We start from the raw sequence: 21,711 nt of genomic DNA on the forward strand, positions 1-21,711 counted from the left end.
GCTACCGTCAGAGGTCCTGTATGCAGGCCAAAGTCTGGGTCTAGAATTCCCAGAGGTTCTGAGGGCATGGAGGAGCAGGGCTCTAGGCCGCAAGGCTATGTTGAGTGTGTATCCCAGGGCATTCTTCCCAGCCCTGCACAGGCCTTGGGCCACATTCACATCCTCTCTAGGAACCCCTCAGCTCCCAACCAACCTAGGAGCTTGACCCAGAGCAGGCAACTTGGAATGCCATAGACACCACACACTCGCATGCACCAGCTACCCCAGTACCCTGCCCAGCGGCCAAGGGAGACTTTGTCCTTAAGGCCAGTGAAGACCCTGGGAAAGCATCTCAAGGTGAAGCAAGAGACCTGTATAGGGGTCGTCCTTTTCCAAACAGGTGCAGACCCCTGCTTTGACCCAAGGCTCAGCCATGGAGAACAGTACACACAAGTCTTGCCTAAGGTGATCCCCCAGAACCCTCAGCCTGGCTCCAGGAGGTATATGCCTCCCTTCCCACATGACCCGGACTCACAACCTTAAGAGTCCTTGGATTGGTGAGAGCTGGCCACTTCCCTGGAGAGCTTCCACCAACTGAATCTTCTCTTTTTCTTTCTTCTGCTATTTTGGTGCTGTTCCCAGAGGGAAAACCCACTTGACAAGCAATATTCCCAGAGCAAAGTCGTGGCTGGGGCAGGAGACTCGAGGAGGACGTGAAGAGTGATGGTAGAGCTGGGGTCTGCAGGCACTGTTGCCACCAGGACCTGCCTTCTGGGAGTGTCTGTATGTGACAGTCCCTGTATGACAGGGGATCGACCACAAAGTGAGGACTGCCAGCCTGGAGTCCCGGGGAGCTGGGGGAGAGGGGGCAGAGAGTCTCCCAGGGAAGTTATGGCCTTGGAAGCTGGACTCTGGGGAGAGCGGGCGGAGAGGCTGAGATTGTCCATTGGGAATGTCTATCAAAGGGACATTCCCAGTACTGTCCACCATGAGAAAATATTTTATCAAAGAAATTTGGGTTAAAAAAAAAATAAAAAAACAAAGAAAACCTAAACATGAAACACTGAGATAGCTGGGTGCAATGCCTATTTTTACTGTCCCTTTGGTCCCGACCCACGGTTAGGGAATGGACTGTGGCCCCTGCGAGGGTATATTTTGAAAGAGTGACGTCAAGCCATCGGAAACGTGTGTCCCAAGAGGCCAGTGAACCCCCACCTCTGGGAGCTTTCGGCAGAGCCAGCGGAGGGCTTTCCCTACCGCGGAAAGGAGCCACAGTCAGGGAAACAGGCTCCAAGGGTCCAAGTCCAAGCACGTTGAACAAGAAGGCGTCCTCATGCTGGAGAGATGGCTCCGAGGTTAAGAGCACTGGCTGCTCTTCCAGAGAGGTCCTGAGTTCAATTCCCAGCAACCACATGGTGGCTCACAACCACCTATAATGAGATCTGGCGCCCTCTTCTGGCAGAACACTGTATACATAATAAATAAATAATCTTAAAAAAAAAAAAATAGGGCATCCTCAATGGAGGGTACCAGAGGGAATATGCCCCAGCCTCGTCCCCAGGCCCAGACTTCTGCCAGCTCTACCCTGTGGAGAACCTTAGGTCCCTCTTGACTGCTCCTGTCCTAACAGATCCCCAGGAATGCACAGGAAGCAGAGTCAAGTTAAAAGCCTCACCAACCCCCAAGCCAATGCAGTCCCTGAGGTGGCTGTGGGGCAGGAAACAGCCTCAGGGAGGCTAAGGTCCCAGCCGTGCAGGATCCTACAGAGGATAAGACAGGGCTTCGCCAGTGTTAATTCCTGGCCTGGGCCCCAGGCTGAGTCCAGATGGAGCAAAGGCTTCAGCACTTGTGGAAAATCCCTGAATCAGGTTGGGAGGTGGTGGTGGTGGTGGTGCACATCTTTGATCCCAGCACCCAGGAGGCAGAGAAAGGCAGATCTCTGAGTTTAAGGCCATCCTGGTCTACAGAGTGAGTTCCAGGACAGACAGAGAAGCCCTGTCAGAAAGAGAGAAAGAAAGAAAGAAAGAAAGAAAGAAAGAAAGAAAGAAAGAAAGAAAGAAAGAAAGAAAGAAGGAAGGAAGGAAGGAAGGAAGGAAGGAAGGAAGGAAAGAAGAGAGGGGGGAGGGCAGGCGGGTAGAGAGAAAGAGAAAGAAAGAAAGAAAGAAAGAAAGAAAGAAAGAAAGAAAGAAAGAAAGAAAGAAAGAAAAGGAAGGAAGGAAGGAAAGAAGAGAGGGGGGAGGGCAGGCGGGTAGAGAGAAAGAGAAAGAAAGAAGGAAAGAAAGAAAGAAAGAAAGAAAGAAAGAAAGAAAGAAAGAAAGAAAGAAGAAAAGAGAAGAAAGGAAAAGAGAAGAAAGGAAATTCTGGACCTGGGGAGATGACTCAGCAGTTAAGAGCACTGACTGCTCTTCCAGAGGACATGGGTTCAATCCCCAGCACCCACCTGGCAGCTCACAACTGTCTGTAATTCCAGTTCCAAGGGACTCGACACCCATGGCAAAACACCAAGGCACATTTAAAAAAAAAAAATCCTCAAGAAAATAGCCTAAATTCTCACCAGGTAGCCCCCCAAGAGACTGGGCCTGAACTCTACCGTGTGAAGACCTGGCTTCTGGTAACTCAGAGCAGACCCCAGCCATTTCAGGAAGGATCTTGGTACTATTGGGCCCACTGTCCCTCTCCCTTTACACCGAAGCAAGTGTTCCTGCCCTCCACCACCCCCAAACCTCAGCCTTCACAATGTGGGGCCGACCTTCCTGCATCTTAGCCCTGCCCTGCAACGCCATGAGCAGTTCCCAGGGATTACTTTAAGTTTTCAATAAGGCTACTGGAGTAGTCCTCTGTCTATAGCCTACCCTCCCATGAAGGATCCCTCATGAACTGTCTGGGCTGGGGAGCCCTTTGAGCAAATGTAGGAGAGCTGCACTGTCCCTGAAGTCTGGGGAAAACTGGGCACCCTGGCATTAGTAGGCATACATCCTACCCACTAGGGTGGCCACCAGAGTTATAACATCAGCCTCAGAAGTGGAGAAGCAGGAAAAGGCAGAAAAAAAATCAGAAGCAGAAGGCTTCTTTCTGAGTAAACGCTGGCCGCCCAGACCAGAGTGACTTCTCCCCTGACTAGCCCATGGCCAGGTAGAGCCATTACACATAGCTGAAAACCATTCTCAGGCTGAGTTAGGATTCCGTCAATGTTGTGGAATTATCTTTTAGTATACTGTGCCAATGTGTCGCTCAGAATGGTTTAATAAAAAGCTGAATAGCCAATAGCGAGGCAAGATTTGGGGGGCACAGAAGTAGGGAGAGAACTGGGAAGAAGTAGGGAGAGGACACCAGGGGGAAGCCAAGAGATGGAGAACAAGCAACATATGCAGAAGGAGAGGTAACAGCCACAAGTCACATGGTAGCACATGGATTAATAGAAATTGGTTCATTTAAGTTATAAGCGCTAGTTAGAACAAGTCTAAGCTATGGACTGAGCTTTCATAATTAGTCATAAGTCTCCGTGTCATGATTTGGGAGCTGATTGGTGGGACAGAAAAAGACTCCCTGTAAGTGGGCAGTTGGGAGACAGAAGCAGGCAGATCTCTGTGAGTTCGAGGCCAGCCTGATCTTCATAGTAAGTTCCAGGACAGCCAGGACTACATAGAGAGACTCTGTCTCAAAACAAGTCGAGAGTGGTGGAGCACACCTTTAATCCCAGCACTCAGGAGGCAGAGGCAGGCAGATCTCTGAGTTCAAGACCAGCCGGGTGAACAGAGCAAGTTCCAGGACAGCCAGAGCTATACAGAGAGACCCTGTCTTACACACACAAAAAGAAAGAAAGAAAGAAAGGAAGGAAGGAAGGAAGGAAGGAAGGAAGGAAGGAAGGAAGGAAGGAAGGAAGAAAGAAAGAAAGAAAGATTCAGTGGCAGGGCAGGAGAGAAGGCTCAGAGGTTAAGAGCACTGCTGTTCTTCCAGAGGACCCAGGGTCCATTCCTAGCACCCACATGGTGGCTCAGCACCATCTGTAACTCCAATTCCAAGGAACCTGACGCCTTCTTCTGTCCTCTATGGGCACCAGGCACATATGTGGTACATATACATGTGGACAAAACACACATACACATAAAATTAAAAATGAAAAATTTGGTAGGCAGCAAGCAGAAGACTCTATCAGTGCCCAAATAGCTACCACTGGCCAGACAAGTCAAAAACCAGCTTTTAAAGGCCACACTCAGGCTGGGATCCAGACACTGGGCAAGGAGCCTGGGCCTCTCAGAGCCCTTGACCAAGAGGACCTGTCCTCCTCATGTGTGACATGAACCTTTCCCTCATGCCCACTGTGGCCAAACTGCTGAGATCCCCAAATCCAAGACTCAGAGAATTTGTCCACCGCACAAGGTTCATTGCCCTTCACAGGGTGGCTGAGACACCTGTCTCCAGACAGTGGGCCTGGTCTTCCATTTTCACTTACGCTGATAAGTGAAGGAAGAACCCCTTGAGGTTGCAAAGAAAGGGGTGAGGTAGGTAGAGATAGGAAGAAAAGCCAGAGGCGGTTCAGAAATGGGTCTGGGGAGAGCTCAGGGAAGAAGGCCAGGACCGCAGACAGTGGCCACTGGGGCACATTCTGACAGGACCCAGAATCAACCCTGAGGAAGCACAGCTCACTGGCAGATATATCCGGGGTCTCACCAACCCTCCCAAGACTGTCCTGTCCAGGAAAAGTCCAGGACCACTTTAGGGAGACCAGGGGAGCCCCTCTAGGACCTCAGGATACAAGTCTGTAAGGAAGCAAAAGAGGGGTCCCTGTTGTTCAGATGTCCCCCTCTCTGAAGATCTCCACACTATGTCTCACACCTGCTCAGCTAGGACAGTGGGGGTTCCTGGAGTGGTCCAAGTGGTTGCCTTCGTTCTGCCCCCCTGTGAATCAGTGCCCTCCCTGCTTGTGCCACTTTGACACCACGAGCCCCTTCACTATCCTCGCCCATTCATGCGGGATAGGTAGATCTCTGCCTGGTCCCGACTTCCAAGTCCTGAGACCCCCAGCCCACATTATTACCGGGCAAGGCATGGATTATGGTCTACCACCTGCTGTGGGTGGTGCCCTGGTGTGGGGTCACCCTCTGACCCATAGTGGGCAATGCCCAAGCCCGTAAAAGGCACTGCAGCCGGCAGTAGGTACCCCTGTGCAACTGGGGCGGGAAGGCAGTGGCGGCCGTTTGCTTTTGAATCCCCGCCGGCGCCCTGAGTGGCCCTTTCAAAGGCGGTGACGGGGGCGGGGGCCGTTCCCAGGCGCGCCCCGCCCGCCCTGCGCCCCTCCTCCCGCTTTCCCACGCCGGCCGGTCCGGCGCGTTCTCACGGCCGCTGCCCATCCCCCGTCTGGGAACCTCCTGCTCCGTGCGGTGACTGGGGGGCGGGGGGGGGGGGAAGGCGCCCGGGAACACCGGGGAGAAATGAGTCGGGACCTGTGGGGAGAAGGGCACCCCGGGGCCTGGGGAGAGCAGCCCTTGTACCAGCGAGAAGGGCACCCTGGGATCTTGGGAGATAGGAGAGGAGGATCTGTGGGAGGCCGGAGCCCAGAGAGAATGGCGCTCCAGGGACTGGGGCGGGGCCTCAAGGAGGGGGGGTGGTATTTCGTTTGTGAGCTCGGTGGAGAGGGGGGAGTCCCTGCCAGCCCTCAGGGGAGACGTCCTGTGTGGCCCAGACCCTGTTTTATTTCTCTGACAAGAGTGGCCCCGGGCAGGAGAGCCACAGTCCTCAAAGGCCCAGTCTCCACCTTTGAGATGACCACTGACTGGGATGGGGCTCTTGAAACCTGGCCAATTTTAGCAAATGCAGATTTCTGTTGGTAAGAATTCCTGAAAACAAAGTTTCCCCCAGGGCTGGAGATGGTAGCTTAGTTGGCGGAGTATTTTCCTAACGTGCTGGAAGGCCTCCCTGGGTTCAATCCCCAGCACTGCACAACCCCCCAGTGGCGCATTCCTGTAATCCCAACATTCTAGTTGAGACAGAAAGATCAAAACTTCAAGGTTATCCTCAACTAAATACCAAGGGCTGGCCAATCAGGACTACCTAAGACCCTGGTTTTTTGTTTAAGTATTCCACACTTTGCTAGAATTCATGTTTAAGGGACAATGGTCTGCTATTGGAGAGAGCCGAGAACCACTGTGGGATATGAGCCGTTGTCCACTCCAGGGGTCTGATCTATCCACCCTACAACTTGATCCACAGAGGGGTCGAAGCCCCTATGAAGTGTACTGAATGTAGGTTCACACACTAACCAATATTAAATGAGAGGCTACCAGATTTGGAACCTGTCAGGCAAATGGTACAGCTTGTTGGACAGCAGTGACTCCAAGGGAACCTGACTCCCAGGGCTTAGGCCTAAGAACCCAGAGAAGACTGAGGAAAGGGTCCCACCTGGCCGTGGCCCCAGGTGGCGGCTTGCTGATGAGGTTAGCAGGGCCGGGGCCCAGTGAGACCCTTGCCAGTAGCCAACTTTAATTCTGTAAGCAGGTGCCGGGTCAAGGCGGGAGGTTCAGCTCCAACGCTGGCCTCTCCCGGTGTAGGATGCTATACAACAGACACCTGCAGTCATGCATGCTTCCACATGTGTCCCTGTCAGGCACTTACATGCAGACACACTCAAACTGAGTGTGTTGTTGGAAGTCAAGTGCTTGCCTTGGACCACTGGGTGCTTTTGAGATTCTGAAGCATTCTTATCCCTTCATCCCATCCACCCCGCCTTCCTGAGAGATACTTCCCGCCGCTCCCTTCCTGACAGCCCTACAGCCCTGTCTGAGAGCACCAGAGTACAGATTGAACCCAGCTGTCCCTGATCCCTGAGGGGACCCTCACCGGGAAGACAGTCCCCAGGCGCATCCCCAAGGCCCATCCCCCACTTGTCTGTGGAGACATTGTCCCAATTGCACAAAAGAACTGGGCAGCGGGTAGGTGGGGGAGGGGCCATACCCGTGGGAACTACCCTTCCTTAGCAAGGGGGCGGGGCAGGGGCCAGAGGGCAAAGCCCCTGCCAAGGCCTGCCATCCTCACCTGCTCCAAACATATTCATGTGCTAACAGTGCAAGCCCCCACCCCCAGCAGAGGGCACAGCTCACCACATAAGGACAATAAGACATTATGACTTGACTTTGAGCGAAACTTTCACAAATATAAGTAAACCTCTCCATGTCCCCAGGGTCCTGGACCCAGACCCTTCTGCCTAAACACTTAGCCTGACACCAGGAGAAGATCAGAGCCACAACTGGGTAGTGGTGGCACACACCTTTAATCCCAGCACTCAGGAGGCAGAGGCAGGAAGATCTCTGTGAGTTCGAGGCCAGTCTGTTCTACAGCGTGAGTTCCAGGACAGCCAGGGCTAGACAGAGAAACCCTGTCTTAAAAAACCAAAAAAGATGCCGGGCGGTGGTGGCGCACGCCTTTAATCCCAGCACTTGGGAGGCAGAGGCAGGCGAATCTCTGTGAGTTCGAGACCAGCCTGGTCTACAAGAGCTAGTTCCAGGACAGGCTCCAAAACCACAGAGAAACCCTGTCTCAAAAAACCAAAAAAAAAAAAAAAAAAAGAAAAGAAGAAAGTCAGAGTCGTGCTATCAAAGTACCAGGCTAATGAGACCTTTATTGTGCCCTAGTGTGTTTGTCAAATGTGGCTCCACCAAGCAATTCATTTCTTTTTAAAAGAGCAGGGGACCCCCCCCCCAAGGACACATTTGGGGCAGTTAGTTCAGGGGCCCCAAAAGATGTTCCCAGGACATCCTGGGAAAGCGAGGTGTGAGGCAGAGCCAGGCTGAGAGAGGCAGCACCTCACTGCTTTTTCCTGGTCCCTGCCCCACCCTGTCTAGCAAGGTGTCGGGCCATTTGTCCAAAAACTCCCTCAGAACATGTCAGAAGGACAAGCAAAGCTACAATAAAAGCCCCTGGAGCTGAAGGGACCTGAGGGGCAACAAGCACTTGAGGACAGCAAGGCAGAGGTGCCCCTCACCCAGGAGCAGGATCCCTTGCCAGGGTGGGTGTGTCCAGGTATTGCATGTGTGATTGACTTCCTGCCAGACAACGGGGTGTGATATGTTCACTTCCTCTCTGCTCTTTTATGCGTTGCTTCTTTCAGTTTGTGGGAAATGAGCAGAAATGGCCTGTTACTTTGGAGTATGTTCCCAGTGTCTGAGTTCCAAGTATCTCTTGGCTGGGGGTTGGGAGAGAGAGCACCAGTAGGCCAAGGCTCTGTCTGGGCCTGCCTGTGGAACGGGGATGCCCAGGCCAGGGTATCCCTCAGAGTGACCTCCCCCAACCCCTTTGTGAAGCCAGATGGACAAAGGGCATAGAAGGCAGGCCTTACTTGGAGCCCCAGAAAATTTATCGAATGACTGGGGAGACGTTGGCCGAGTTTGCGCACACCTGTCCCCTTGTTGAGACACAGGAGATCCCAAGAAGTTCCCCCAGATTTCTGGGTCCCTCACCCTATCTCCTTGATGGGTCAATACATAAACATGAAGAAAAAGCCCTTACAGGCCATCAGGTCATCCCTCTTGTCCCCAGCTAGGAGGTGGGGCATGGACCTCTTAGCTGTGCCAGGTACCTGCTGGGCAGGGAGAACAGGCTGTGGGAATCGCCGGGGCGGCCTGCCTGTGGGAGGCAAGCTCCGGTCACCTCTGCCTACCCCCACAGATGCCTGGATCCGTTCCCATTAGCAAAGGCTCCCAGCCTGGCAGGCCACCACTTGCTACCCTGCACCTTAGGGCACATGGCTTCTACAGGATCCCATCCTGGAAGGACCCAGGGCTTATTTCCCACTCTTTCCTGAGTCTCCGACTTGATGACAGGGAGGCGTGGACCCTCGGGAATGCCTGGGGCTGGAGGATGTTGGAGAGGCCACCGGCCTCTGCACCTCTGAACTCTGCTGCCTTTGGCCTAGGGAAGGCCTGGTAGACTCTGGGGAAAAGAGCAGGGACAGACTGAAGCCGCCTTTCCAGCTCTGCTCCTGTACCCATTGCCCTGAGTGCACTTCCTACGCTTGCCATACCTGTGTGCCATCTGTCCACTTTTGGGGGATACAGGGCAAGCACACCTGTAGGCATACAAACCCCGCCTAACTTATGGCCCATTGTGGAGACCCAAAAATGTGAGCCAATTTCCACCTTGTCCGATTGTCAGAGAGTTTGGAGGTTGCTCAATATTGTTGACGACGAGTGTAGCCACACATCCTGACTCAAGACGTGGTTACTTGCTTCTTTGACATTAAGATGGCTCAGACAAGTAGATCCATTCCATCCTGACAGATGGTCAGGATATGCAAACATACTTCTGCTCCTACTTTTGTAATATGAGGTTACCTAGGGAATGGCTGCCTTCAGGATACTTCGTCTAGGGTGGCTTCACTGCCTAACCAACAGATTGCCAATAACTTGATGTCTCAAATTGTTAAAGCAAGTAACTGTTCGAGCTGTCCTTCGTATCATGTTAAAGCAGTCTTTTGCCTTCTTCCCCCTTTTGTATTGGGGTATAAAAGCATATGGAAAATTAAACACAGGCAATTTAAGTATTCACTGGAAACTCCTCCCAGTACTATTCTATATTCTTGTTTTATTATTCTTAAATGCATCTTCGTATTCTTTGCTTACATTTCTGATCCCCACACCCCCTACCCTGGCAAGAGGTATTTTTGTCAAGGCTGGTCCCGTACAGCCCATATATCAAGTAGGCACAAGGACAAGTGGACACCCAGCCATTCGTGTTCTTGGGGCCATTCAAGACATCATCTGCTGTGACCCCGACAGCTGATCAGCTCTGGATCCTTCAGCCATGGTCACCCATGACAGTGGCTAACAGCAGGCCCACTTACACTATGACCCTAGTCCCCTGGGAACAGGCCCTCACCCAACAACTCTCTGCTTTAGTTGGAGGAGCAGGCAGATGGTGGCCCAGATGGAGCTACAGGATAGCCCTGTGTGCTTTGGCCTCTCTTTGCGGACCTGGAGGCCAGAGGAGGGTCGGTGTGCACCTCTCTGGGTTGCCATCTTGGACACACCTAAATTAGCTCTTTCCCTTATTCCTGCCCAGGTTTATCAAGACCAGAGTCAAATGAATGTTTGGCTGCAGGCCCACCAGGTCCAGCTAGTGGCTAGTTCAACAAGGCAGCATTGCCCATGGGGCTCACGGCTTGCCAGCAGCACTCCTGGGCAGAAGTACCCTGAGTCAGGGCTGAATGCACTGCTGGTACCTCACAGCTACCATGAGAATCAGGCACACAGGGACCCCTGGGACCAAGCAAGGGACTTCCCAGCTCCTCTTGTCCCCACCTCCCACACCCTCTAGGTGCTCTTCCCTGCAGTCAGACTGGCCTGTTGACCAGGCACACAGCTGGGCTGATCTAGGTTTGAACCTTGGCCTTTGTTTAGCGCACCCCAACCCCCAGATCCAGGGACACCCCAAAACTGGAATCACCCAGCCTCACACTAATGGAGAGGTGATATAAAGATCCTGTCCAAGGCCTTGAACAGTTTGAGAGAGCCAGCTGCTACAAGTTTCCTCTCTGCAAAAAGGGAGAAGTCAAGCCCCTGGGTGCCAAGATCACTCAGCATTAGGCTAACTACTTCAGATACGGTCACTCTCCTAATGTTCTAGTGAGCACTTGGCCACGATGGCCCCAATGGCTGGCCCTCAGACGGAGGACTACAAGCCTGGAGGTGGAGGGCGGGTGCTGTGAACGGCATAGAACTGGCTTTTCCAGCCCAGGCGGGGGCAGGGTTCCCTGGGCCCCACAAGGGTGACAGCAAGGCCCAAGAGCGGGCAACGGACCGTGGGAAAACCAGCACCCATGGTTCCCGAAGGTGGGGCCAGGTCCTTGTGGACAGTACCAGGCGTTTGCATGGTGGTGACTCAGCATGAGCAGCGGCCTCACCCAGACTGCACACCGGGCCAGATCCTAGGAGGGCTCGAAACCCTACATGAGGACATGCAGCCCTTAGCCCTGCTGAGCTGTACTGTTGCCCCACCTACAGAAGCACGGGAGCGGCAGGTGGGTGGGGGGACACAGACCACTATGGTGGTAGCCTTGGGCACTTGGTAGAGACTCAAGTGCCTCCACCCTTCCCCAGCTAGACCAGGCGGTGGCCTCAGACAAATGCATGGTTCTCTGCTTGCACACCTGCCCCAAGGAAGTCCTTGCACTCAGAGCCATCCCCAGAATCAGGCTGGGTGATGGGACTGGAGACACAGGGGGTCCCCTCTATGAGGAAGGGGACTTCACAGTGGGAAAGAGGGGAGCTGGAGCAAAGGAAGGGAGGTCCTAGCTCCTTTCCAGCCCCAGCCCAGGCCCCTGGCCAGCGGGGGCTGCAGAGCTGAAGTGGCAGTGAAGCCACAGGTAATGCAACCTTGTGGTGTCGAAAGGCCCGTGGGAAAAGGATGTGTGGGTGGGGCAGGTGCCGCCCAATGTGGCACACCCTGAGGCTCCAACTGTGTTATTCCAGGGCACCTGCCTGGCTCACCCAAAGCCCCCAAGTGAGGAGGGGGCCCGGCACGATCACCGGAGAGCAAGCTTTCAGTCACCTTCTCCCTGTTGACCTACTTGGTGGCTCAGGGACCCTACCTCCTTTCAGTTGCTCGGACACCCAGAGGTGCAGACTTCCATGCGCACATCCATGCCTGCCCAGGACTCCCACCCCAGCTTATCCTGACACCCAAACTCGTTTATTTGTGCAGGTAGCCACCAGCTGGAAGTCATGACCAGGTTACTTGAGATTAAGTCCTAACTTCTTCGCCCTGGTCAATGGTGGCACACAGGTTAACAGGACCTACCTGGACCCTCATGCTCACAGACCACTCAGACGCCCTACGAGTCCATTGCATGTCCAGGAACAAGGACTCCAGAAAGTCCAAAGTGGAGTTTGTTCCTGACCTCCTACGGACTTGGGGGCCACACCAGACGCTGTGGCTTTGGCAACTATCCCAGATGTTGTTATAAAATGGAGACCCAGATAGGCTAGAGGATCCAAGGAAGCCTACAGCTGGTCACAGTGACCCTTCATCTCACACCTGAGCCTGGCTGGTCAGGAGGGGGCAGGCCTGGCTCCTCCTTAAAGGGTCTGGGTCTAGAGGGGAGACAGGCCTTGGGAAATGAACAAGGCAACTCATGGCCCAGGAGAGGCCAGAAGTCAAGGAGGGTTCCTGAGGACCGGACAGTACATAGAATGGAGAAAACTCACGATTCCATGGGCTTGGGTTGGAGTATAGCAAGGAAGTCCTGACTCAACACCCCTTTTGGTACCCCAGGCCTGTACGTGACCTTAAGATCTCTGAAGAGCTGGGGAAGCAACAGATACAGCCCAGTGGTCAGCAGGAGAACCTCAGCAGAACAGGTGAGGGGATCTCTGAAGCAGATGGGGGGTGAGTCTGGGTGAATCTCAAGGGGATTGGGGAAGTGTTTAGGGGCCCCTCTAACCCCGAGCTTCCCGGGTGATGGCACGTAGAAGGTGCATAAGGAAAGGGTTGAGGCCTAGTAGCCTGTTCCCCATGCAGTTGAACCTGGAGACCAGGAAGCAGAGACACTCAGCACCCCTCTGGGGTCGCACCAACCATTCCCTCCATTTCTGTGGGCCGGCAGGCTGCTGGTTGCTTGGCACACAGGCCAGTCACTTTCCCTGTAAGTTTAGGGCACAGGGTCTGTCCCACCTACAGTGGACAGGTATATGGCCACTTGAGTTGGTCTAGGTTCACTCTCAGTTCTCCACAAGCCAGCCTTAATGCCCCCGGAGGTAGGTGGAGTGAAGTTTTCCCCTTTTAGGGTTCAACGACTGCAGTCCTCCTGAGATGCCCCTGGGTAGATGGCCTCACCTGGAAACCTCATCCATTTCCTTATGAGACTCCAACTACACAGATTAGCTGGTGCCCCAGGGGGCTGGAGTAAAAGTGGGGCTCAACAGGCTGATGGAGGCAGAAAGACCAGATAGAGGTCATGACCTCCTAGCCTTCTAGGAAGAAGTCCCTCCTCCACTTAGTGGGGGATAGCTGCACCCATCCATGTCCTACCTACGGTCAATCTGGACCGTCTGTAAATAAATGTTTGACAAAGAAATTAAGGGGTCCAAAGGAGGGAGGCTGCCCTTCCCATCGGCTCCCAGACTCCCTTTAGCTGCTCTCAGTCCCCCAGGAGTTCCTCGGCTGGTCATTGGCCCCCGTGCCTTCTGTTCACAGCGGGCCAGCAGAAACCATCCCCAACGTTTTTTGAGGCCCCGGGGGCCCCGCCCTGGTACTGGCTGATTTCGAAATGGGCTCTTTGGCAGTGGGCTTATCTCTTCATCACTACAAAAGGTCCGCCCCACCCCCACCCACTGGTTCTCAGGCCCCTGGATCCCTAATCACCAGATCTCATGCCCAGGACTTGTTTCCCAGGGACCTTTGAGCCCTAAGAACGTCCCTAAGTTTTGAGTTCCCGAGGGAGGAACCCAGAAGCACCAAGACTTCTCAGCCTCTGCTCTTTGACCTCTCCATTGTGCCGGGATGGGGGTGGGAGACAAGCCAGGCACTGGAACAGAGCTGCAGCTCACAGTGGCCTTGTGGGCACAGGTGGCTCTGTGACACTTAGGACAGTTCCATCATGCCCTATCATCTCTTATTAATAGATCGTCACAAAGTCATCAGGAGCAAAGGCTCAAGGGAACCAAGCGAGTTCCACCACTACCCACCAAGGACACAGCCAGCTCTCCATAGGGCCCTAGCATCAGGATCCGCCCCAAGACAGGAGTGTCTTGGTCCTAGAAGAGGATAGCCTAGAAGCTCTAAGAAAGTGGTCAAAGGGCACTGAGAATGCAGAGCCAAGGGTCCCTACTTAAGAGGAAGTATGGGACTAGAGTGGGCAGAAACAGGGGCTGCTGGAGCCAGACCTTGGGCACAGCTAGTGGATGTTGGGAGTCGCTGAGAAATCAGGCACTGTCCTTCTGCCTAGGCCTGGTCCCAGAGGCGGTGGAGGGAAACAGGGAGGAGGAAAGGGGATTGAATCTATGATCCCTCTTGAAGCTGGATGGAGGCAGAGGTACAGACCAACACTCCAGCCACACTGAGCAATGCACTGGGCTGCAGCTGTGGGGTCCTGTGTGGCATGCTAAGGAAGCCTTGGCTGCAGCATTTTCTACTGTTTGAAGCAATGTGGCAAGATCTTCTGCGATGGCTCCCACCTGGGCCGCATCATCACACACTTCCATGAGGTCCTAGACAGTCATCCCACCCTGCTCCTCACCCCCAGCTCCTGTGGGCCAAGCCAAGCCCTCAGCCCAACCAGTAACCCTTTCAGAGGGCAAGGCAGCCAGAAACAGCCAAACAATAAACCTGGAAAACGTTCGATCTATGTGGTTCAGGCTGGAGCCTTGGATGTCTGCTTAATCTTTCCCCTCTGCCTGTCCCGAGCCCCTCCATATATGCCTTCTAGATGCCAGAGACACCAAAGACAATTGGGTTTCTAGATGGCCAGGGTTCTTAGACCCAAGGTCGAAGTGCGACCCACAAGGTCTCTGTCACTCTGGGTCAGGCAAGGGTGGCTCTCCAGGGAGAGAGAAAGGCAGCCACTGTGACCCAGTGGGAGGCTGGAGGCATCTGGCTACCTCTTACTGCGGTAGGACTCTCACCCATATCATAGACCCAAGCCTGGTCACAACTGCCCAAAAGTAGATGCTGCTTTCTCTGCTCTCCGAGGGAGCTGAGGTCCGCACAACAACGGCTACCCACCCTGGAGGGGCTGAGGATGCTGATGCCAGGGATCCCAGAGGTGGGAGGCAAACAGGAACTAAAGGGAAGGGAGGAAGGGAATCAAAAAAAGAAAAACCAGGGTGGAGGCTCCTACATGCAGCCTGCTTGCAACCAACACACTCGGTGTTATGGTAGCCGGCCTCCTCCTTTCTCACTCCCCAGGAATGTGCCACCTCCACCCCCTTGCTCACATCCCTTTCCTTTTTGCTTCCTGCCTCAAGCGGAAAACAGCTCAGATTTGGCTGAAGAACCTAGCAGATGCCTCCAGGCAACAAGGTCCCGAGTGCTATTTCTGCCTAGCACAGGGAATAACTACAGACCGAGGCGTGTGGCGTGAGAATCACATCTGCTCACCCTCCTTGGACCAGCTCACCTGGGGACTAGGGCATGCCGCTGTCCCAGATATGCCTAGGACCATTCAGCACCCAGAAACCTAGCTGACATTTCATAAATGAGGAGAGCTGGGCTCAGAGCTGGGCAGGGACTGCAGCAACTCCCCATGTCCCTCTGGGCCACCTCCACTCAACCTACAGGAGTCTGGGCTGAGCATCAGACAGTATCAAGGGCGTGCTAGCTCTAGAAGTGAGAGTGCTGGCTCTCTGTCCTGTCCTGGGAAGAGTTCCCGACTGCACTCTTCCCCACTCTGGGATGACAAGTGAGCACCGAGAGATACTTGATTGCTTCCCAGCCCATCTGGGTCCTGGGCAGCTGTGGGACCAAAGGTGACAGGGGAGGAGAGGAAGACAGCACCATCCGCTTTGATCAGGTCAGGCCAGGTCCTGCCCTCGGCCCATCCTCAGGATTACTGCCCCCGGGGTTTCACTTGCTCTTGCCTCTAACCACAAGGCTTACTTGTTGTGAAGCACCTCCACCCTAGCCATGGCAAAGGGTAGGAGACTGTCCCATGCAGGTTCAGGCACTGGAAGCAAGCTCCAACCATAGGGGGCTAGTTGCAATGTCCCTTCTTCAGCTGCAGGGACAGGTTGCCTCAAGGACTGGGGGACAGTCACAGTGCTGACAGGACAGCTAGGATGCCCAGTGTTGGCCTGCCATGCTGAGTGGCCTGGGCAGGAGCCCTGGTCACAGCGATTGTCTGCTGCAGTTCCTGCCCAGCCTCCTTCCTCTGCTCTGCCGGCTGGCTGGAGCTGAGTGTTTGTTATTTGATTCCGATCCTCTCTCTTCTACCAGGTGTCTGGGCTGCTGGGAAGAAACACTCTCCTCTTTCCCACGCTCCCCAACACATTTTAATGAATTAGCTGGAAGCCCCGCCCCCCACTGCCCACTGGCCTCCCTCCCCTGCTCAGTGCCTTTAAGGTGGCTGCAGGCCTGGCCCAGCTTTGGCCAGCTGCCCTGTCTTTGCTGTCCTCTTATGGCCTCTCAGATTGCTTGGACTACCCCACCCAGATTTCCCCAGCAGGGATTCCAGAATGTGGTACCCCCTTCACAGCACTGCATTCGCAGCTACCAACTGCTAAGCACCCATCGAAGGAAGAACCGGAGAGGGGCATCTGGAGGGAGAAGGGTGCCCTGCCCACTCTTGCCTTCTAGGAGTGAGCAGAGGGTGGTGAGGATGTTCCTGGACCAACATTCTTAGGATCATGCAGGGAAGAAGGGTGAGGGTCCAGCATCAAGGCCAGAATGCAAGCAAGCATCACAAACACTGGAGCTTAATACTGGGTCCCCTTAGACTCTCTGTGAGTCCCCTCCCCTCCCTCTCTTCAATAACATGGAACAAATGTCCACCTTTTGGAAGTGTCCTCCAGCAAACGCTTGGGCGGCGCTTACTAGATACCAAGGGCCCCACAGGCTTCCCCCAAGCCCATCCTCCTATGAGGCAGCAACAGGAAGACATGGGTGTGGGCCAGGGCACAGCAATGGTGAGGAAGCATGAGCCAGGAGGGGATTCTGTAGCCATCACCTAAGTCCCTCATGAAGCTGCACAGAGGTAGCAGACTAAGCACATCTGTCTGCCCTTCGAGTCGGACACGGGGAAGGGATTCCTCAGGATAAGCGTCTATCGTGATAGGGCCGCCACCGCAGCCGCACTATTCTGCCAGAACTAGTGAGCCGTCCAGCTCTCACCAGGGCTGCCGCTGATTTCACAGCCCCTGTGGTGGCGGCCTTGCGTTCCCACACTGAGCTCACACAGGGCCCCTTTGTCTGCCGCCTGCTGCGGATGTCAACAGGACTTTTCTCCCAGGCTCTGCACTGGGCAAGCATCTCGGATGCCCTTCCTCAGACCAGGCTGGAGCCCACCTAGGTAGGGGCCCATCTGGGGACCCATTCACCTTCATGGGACAGCCCTGGATTTGGGGAGAGGAAGGTCTGGGTTCACCCCCAGGTGTGGCCTCTGCCTCCTGCCTGTCTAATACCCCCAAGCCCTATGCAGACACATGCAACCATGAGCCAACCAGGGAGCAGATCCTACCCTCCTGACTGTTCCCAGAACTCCCCCTTCTCCATGCCCACCTTGTTCTGGATTAGGACACAGCCAGCATCAAGACCAGTCAATATCCCTAGAGGAGCCTCAGTCTACCCGCACAGCAGCGAGAACCTAGCAAGAATCTTGAGGTCTTGGAAAAGTGAAGCATGACATGGGTATGGGGACCAAATGGACAGAATCCAATAGACCGTGGACCTCTGGAAGACTAGAGAGATCTCCAAGCTGCATATATAAGGGATTCAGGCTACCAGAAGGAGAGAGTGGCCCTTAAACAAATCAGCCAGGGTCAGGCCTGAAGGTAACTGGCCAAGGATGGACAGTCCTGGGGAGGGAGCATTTACCTACTATTCCCGTTTAGTTAGCTATAGTTCCTCCCAGAGCACTAAGCAGGGTTGGGGGGCATGCCCTGGTAATTATAAGACAGTTCTGGACCCAGGGGTAGAAGCACCCACCAAAAGAAGCTTCCCCAGATGAAGCCTGGCAGGGTGGTCTCCTCAGTTGAGGCATACAGCCGCCTGCTTGGAATTCCCAGCTCGGCTTCAGAAGAAATCAAGCCCTGGCGTGCCCTGCCTCCTGCTCCGTCAAGTCTTAAGATCATTCCTCCTTAATTTTCAGCAACCACAGCGAAGCTGTAAGCTGTAAAACATAATGAGGAAATGTGGAGCCTTGCCTCCCCAGCCAGCCAGCACCTCCTGCCTCCTGGTCAGTTGTTAAGAGTGGTCAATAAGCCGGGCGGTGGTGGCGCACGCCTTTAATCCCAGCACTCGGGAGGCAGAGGCAGGTGAATCTCTGTGAGTTCGAGACCAGCCTGGTCTACAAGAGCTAGTTCCAGGACAGGCTCCAAAACCACAGAGAAACCCTGTCTCGAAAAACCAAAAAAAAAAAAAAAAAAAAAAAAAAAAAAAAAAAAAAAAAAAAAAAAAAGAGCAAGAGTGGTCAATAAAACGTGGAGCTTACGGTTTGGGAATGACTCATTTCAGAACTCCCTTACGGGGCAGCGCCGTGGTCTCACTAGCCAGACCTATGCACATGCCAACAGGGACTGAGTAGCAGAAACACACATCTGGAGTAGTGACAGACTGCCCATTAGAACACGCGCGTGTTTGTGCGCGCGCGCACACAGAGAGAGAGAGAGAGAGAGAGAGAGAGAGAGAGAGAGAGAGAGATTGAGATTTTGGAGTTGGAGAGGAAAATGGAACCCTCTACACTGACTTGGGGGAATGGAGTTCCTTTCATCAGTGTGGATGGGCTGAGCTGCCTGGGAAGTTACACTGGAGTAGAAAGAACCAATGTGGTGGTGGGCTATGCAACCGAGAGGGTCCTGGCACTGCCATTCGTGAACGCCAGGTCCCGGAGTGGCTGCGCGACGAACTCGCATTCCCCGAGATCTATGAAGAAAGAGGAAGACTGCGAGGGAGTTTATACACCCGGGGCAAGCGGACCCAGGATGCGGCAGCAGCAGCAGCGCTGGAAAAACCCTGTGGTCGATTGCCTGACCACCCGGTCTGGGGTTGACCAACACCAGCGCCCCCTGTCGTATAACGCGTAGCCACACGACTCCGCCTCCGCCCCGCCCCCACGTGGGCACGACCCAATTGAAAGTGCCCTTGTGTGCGCGTCAAGAGCGTCCATTGTTATGCAAATATAAGGCCCGTAAAAAACGCCGGGAAGCGGCGGGCGAATTAGAACTGCTTTGGAAAGGAACGGGAGTGGAGTTCAGTAGGAGCGCAGCCTAACACCGAAGGCACCACGATTGCAAGCGTTGCGGCCTCCGCCTGCTCCAGGCCCTGCGAACCAGCACCCAACCCTGTCGCCCGCCCGTTTGGGCGTGGCTGGATGCAGCAGGGGTCCCGCGAGGGTGGCCCTCGGCCCCGAGTGCCCGGAGCGCGCAGGAGCGGCGTGCGGGGCCCGGGGGCGCAGCGCCCTCCATGCGCCGAGGCGTGCCTCGAGACACGCCCCGAGACAGCCCGGGGCCCGCATTGCAGCCGCCGCCCGCGCTGAGCCGGGGCGCGGCCCGCCACCCGCCGCCCTAGCTCTGCGGCAGCATGAGCCAAGCCGAGCTGTCCACCTGCTCGGCGCCGCAGACGCAGCGCATCTTCCAGGAAGCGGTGCGCAAGGGCAACACGCAGGAGCTGCAGTCTCTGCTGCAGAACATGACTAACTGTGAGTTCAACGTGAACTCGTTCGGGCCGGAGGGCCAGACAGCGCTACACCAGTCAGTCATAGATGGCAACCTGGAGCTGGTGAAGCTGTTGGTCAAGTTCGGCGCGGACATCCGCCTAGCCAACCGTGACGGCTGGAGCGCGCTGCACATCGCCGCTTTCGGGGGCCACCAGGACATCGTGCTCTATCTCATCACCAAGGCCAAGTACGCAGCCAGCGGCCGGTGATACCCACCCCGAACCCGGACCTTCGCCCGCGTCTTCTCTGCTGTACCCTCCCGCCAACTACCTCGGTGTGCGCCAGGTTTGCTGGCCCGCGTGGAAATCGGGCTAGGTTTCCACGTCCGTGGCCCCCAGGGTTCGGGTCTCTGCCAGAGAGCGCCTCCCCTCGGCAGTCCGCGGGGCCCCAGAGCCTTCCCACGGCCCCCGACCGCCGCGAGGGTGGGGGCGGGGCGCAGGCTCCAGCCCATTTTGAAATTTGAGTCTCACACCGGGAGACTTCGGAATCCCGAGATACCGGATCCTCCGCTTGAAATGTTTTCTCCGGAAGGTGAAAGGCGCGGGCGGACTCGCGCTCTCGCCACCGCCCGTGGGACCCGCCCGCCCGCAGTGCGGCTCCCGCCGCTGGCAGCCCCCAAGCAGCCACTACCCAACTCCACCATCTGTGCGCCCTCGCGCGAGGAAGGAGACGCTCCCGGTTCCTGATGTCCTAAACTATTTATCACGTGTGTGTATATTTGTGGGTGAAGTTTGTGCGCCTGAGTTTTTTTGTTTGGAAATATTGTGCGTGGTTATGGGAGAAAGATGCATTTTTTTTCCTTAAAACTAAAAACTTGAGTCTACCATTTCTTGGTTGCACTGAAAATACCGCCTAGCCCTATCGTTTTCCCATTGCTAGTCCCTCTCCCCACCAAATCCCTGCCCTTCCACACCTCTCCTTGGTTCCTCTCCCTGGATTCTGAGTGAGTTTAGGGAACCCAAGATCTGCCTCCCTTCCCCCCCCCTGAGAGGCCACCATCCCCCACACCCGCTAGTTTAGCAAAGTTCCACTGGGAGCTTGAAGCCCGCGTGGCTGGAACGTGGGGATTTTGAGAGGATATTACCCTTTCCTAGTGACTTCTATTATAGTTAATAGTCGGTTGCACACTTTTTTAAAAAAGTAAATGAATTTGCCACGATTAAATAAATGTCATAACATTTATGACAGAATATAAAATGTTAACATATTTTAAGCCAAGTTTTAGGTGTATTTTTTGAATCTTGGTTATAAACCCAATTTTAAAGGGCGTTGTATCCAGCGTTGTGAAGGCTGTTGTGTACCCATATTTATATTTTTATAAAATTCCTATAAAGACTGTGAATCTCTCATGCTATTGCTGAGTGAGTGGAAGGGCTGCTGTGCCCTTTCTCGGCCCGGCTCCAGGACCCCTTTATGATCTGTGGATCCTGCCATGAGGGAGGGGCTGCGCCAAGGACCGGGACTGGAGGAGGTGCCGAGCGTCACTTGCTGTCCCTGAAAGGAGACTTCCTGGTTTCTGTGGTTCCAATTTTCTATGCAACCCCACACCCCTTGTTGTTTTGATCCTGGGAAATAAAAGGGAGGCTGGATTATTCAAATTTAAATGAGGTTTCCCCTTCGTAGAAGTGCTGCTGACCCTGCTTGCAAAAATGGGGAGCACTTGAGGACACAGGTGGGTGGAGGCCTTTTGTACGGCCTGGTCATATTCTTTGGTCCTTCAGCAGCTTTTATGAACCAGTGTGGGAAGAATAGTGATAATGTCGTGACACTGGAAGACATTGAGACAAGCACAGATTACTTCAAAAGGAGTTCTGTATGTTTTTTCTACATGCAAATGCCTCTTTAATTATGTTAATTAATGTTAAGACTTCCTAGGCCTATGTTGAAGCTTCAAATGGGTCCTGGTTTAGTCTCTTCTGTCTGTATGAAGTCTGTGGCACACTCCTGAGCGTACGATATAGACTTGTAGCCCAGCGTGAAAAATTTATAAATAAATTTTTCATTGGTCTTTTTATATTAAAAAATATATATATATATATATATTGGTTCTTAGTTTTGGCCCGAGTCATGGATACCCTCTGTGCGGATAAAGATGGGGCCACAGCATACCATCTTCCACTAACGGATGGGGGATGCTTGGCTTGTGGGTGTAAGAGCAGAGCTGGGTAAAATGGGAGCTCATCCTAACAAGTCAACTCCAGGGTCTGATGGGAACCCAGATGCCAGCCTGTGCCTGGTGCTAGAAGCCCTGGCCACCTCTCGAGTTCCTGGATCTGGTGTCTCAACTACTTCCTAGTATTGACAGAGTGGCTGAGACCTCTCCAGGGAAATACCTGCTTTTGGCTCTTAGTGTTTCCCACCCAGCCTAAGCATTG

At 54.2% G+C, this 21,711-nt stretch overlaps 1 protein-coding gene across 1 annotated transcript; it reads left to right on the forward strand.

Annotated features, from left to right (window-relative positions):
- The first annotated feature begins 18,813 nt into the window (after positions 1–18,813).
- Positions 18,814–21,354, forward strand: Nrarp (NOTCH regulated ankyrin repeat protein). The gene has a single exon (XM_057755229.1). The coding sequence runs from the start codon at positions 19,201–19,203 to the stop codon at positions 19,543–19,545; it is 345 nt and encodes a 114-aa protein (XP_057611212.1). The 5' UTR covers positions 18,814–19,200; the 3' UTR covers positions 19,546–21,354.
- The last annotated feature ends 357 nt before the right edge of the window (positions 21,355–21,711 follow it).

This window comes from Chionomys nivalis, chromosome 22 (genome assembly GCF_950005125.1).
Source record: "Chionomys nivalis chromosome 22, mChiNiv1.1, whole genome shotgun sequence".
NCBI lineage: Eukaryota > Metazoa > Chordata > Mammalia > Rodentia > Cricetidae > Chionomys > Chionomys nivalis.

What these genes read in the sequence shown, in the direction of transcription:
- Nrarp (XM_057755229.1), top strand. Translation starts at nt 19,201, where the DNA reads ATGAGCCAAGCCGAGCTGTCCACCTGCTCGGCGCCGCAGACGCAGCGC.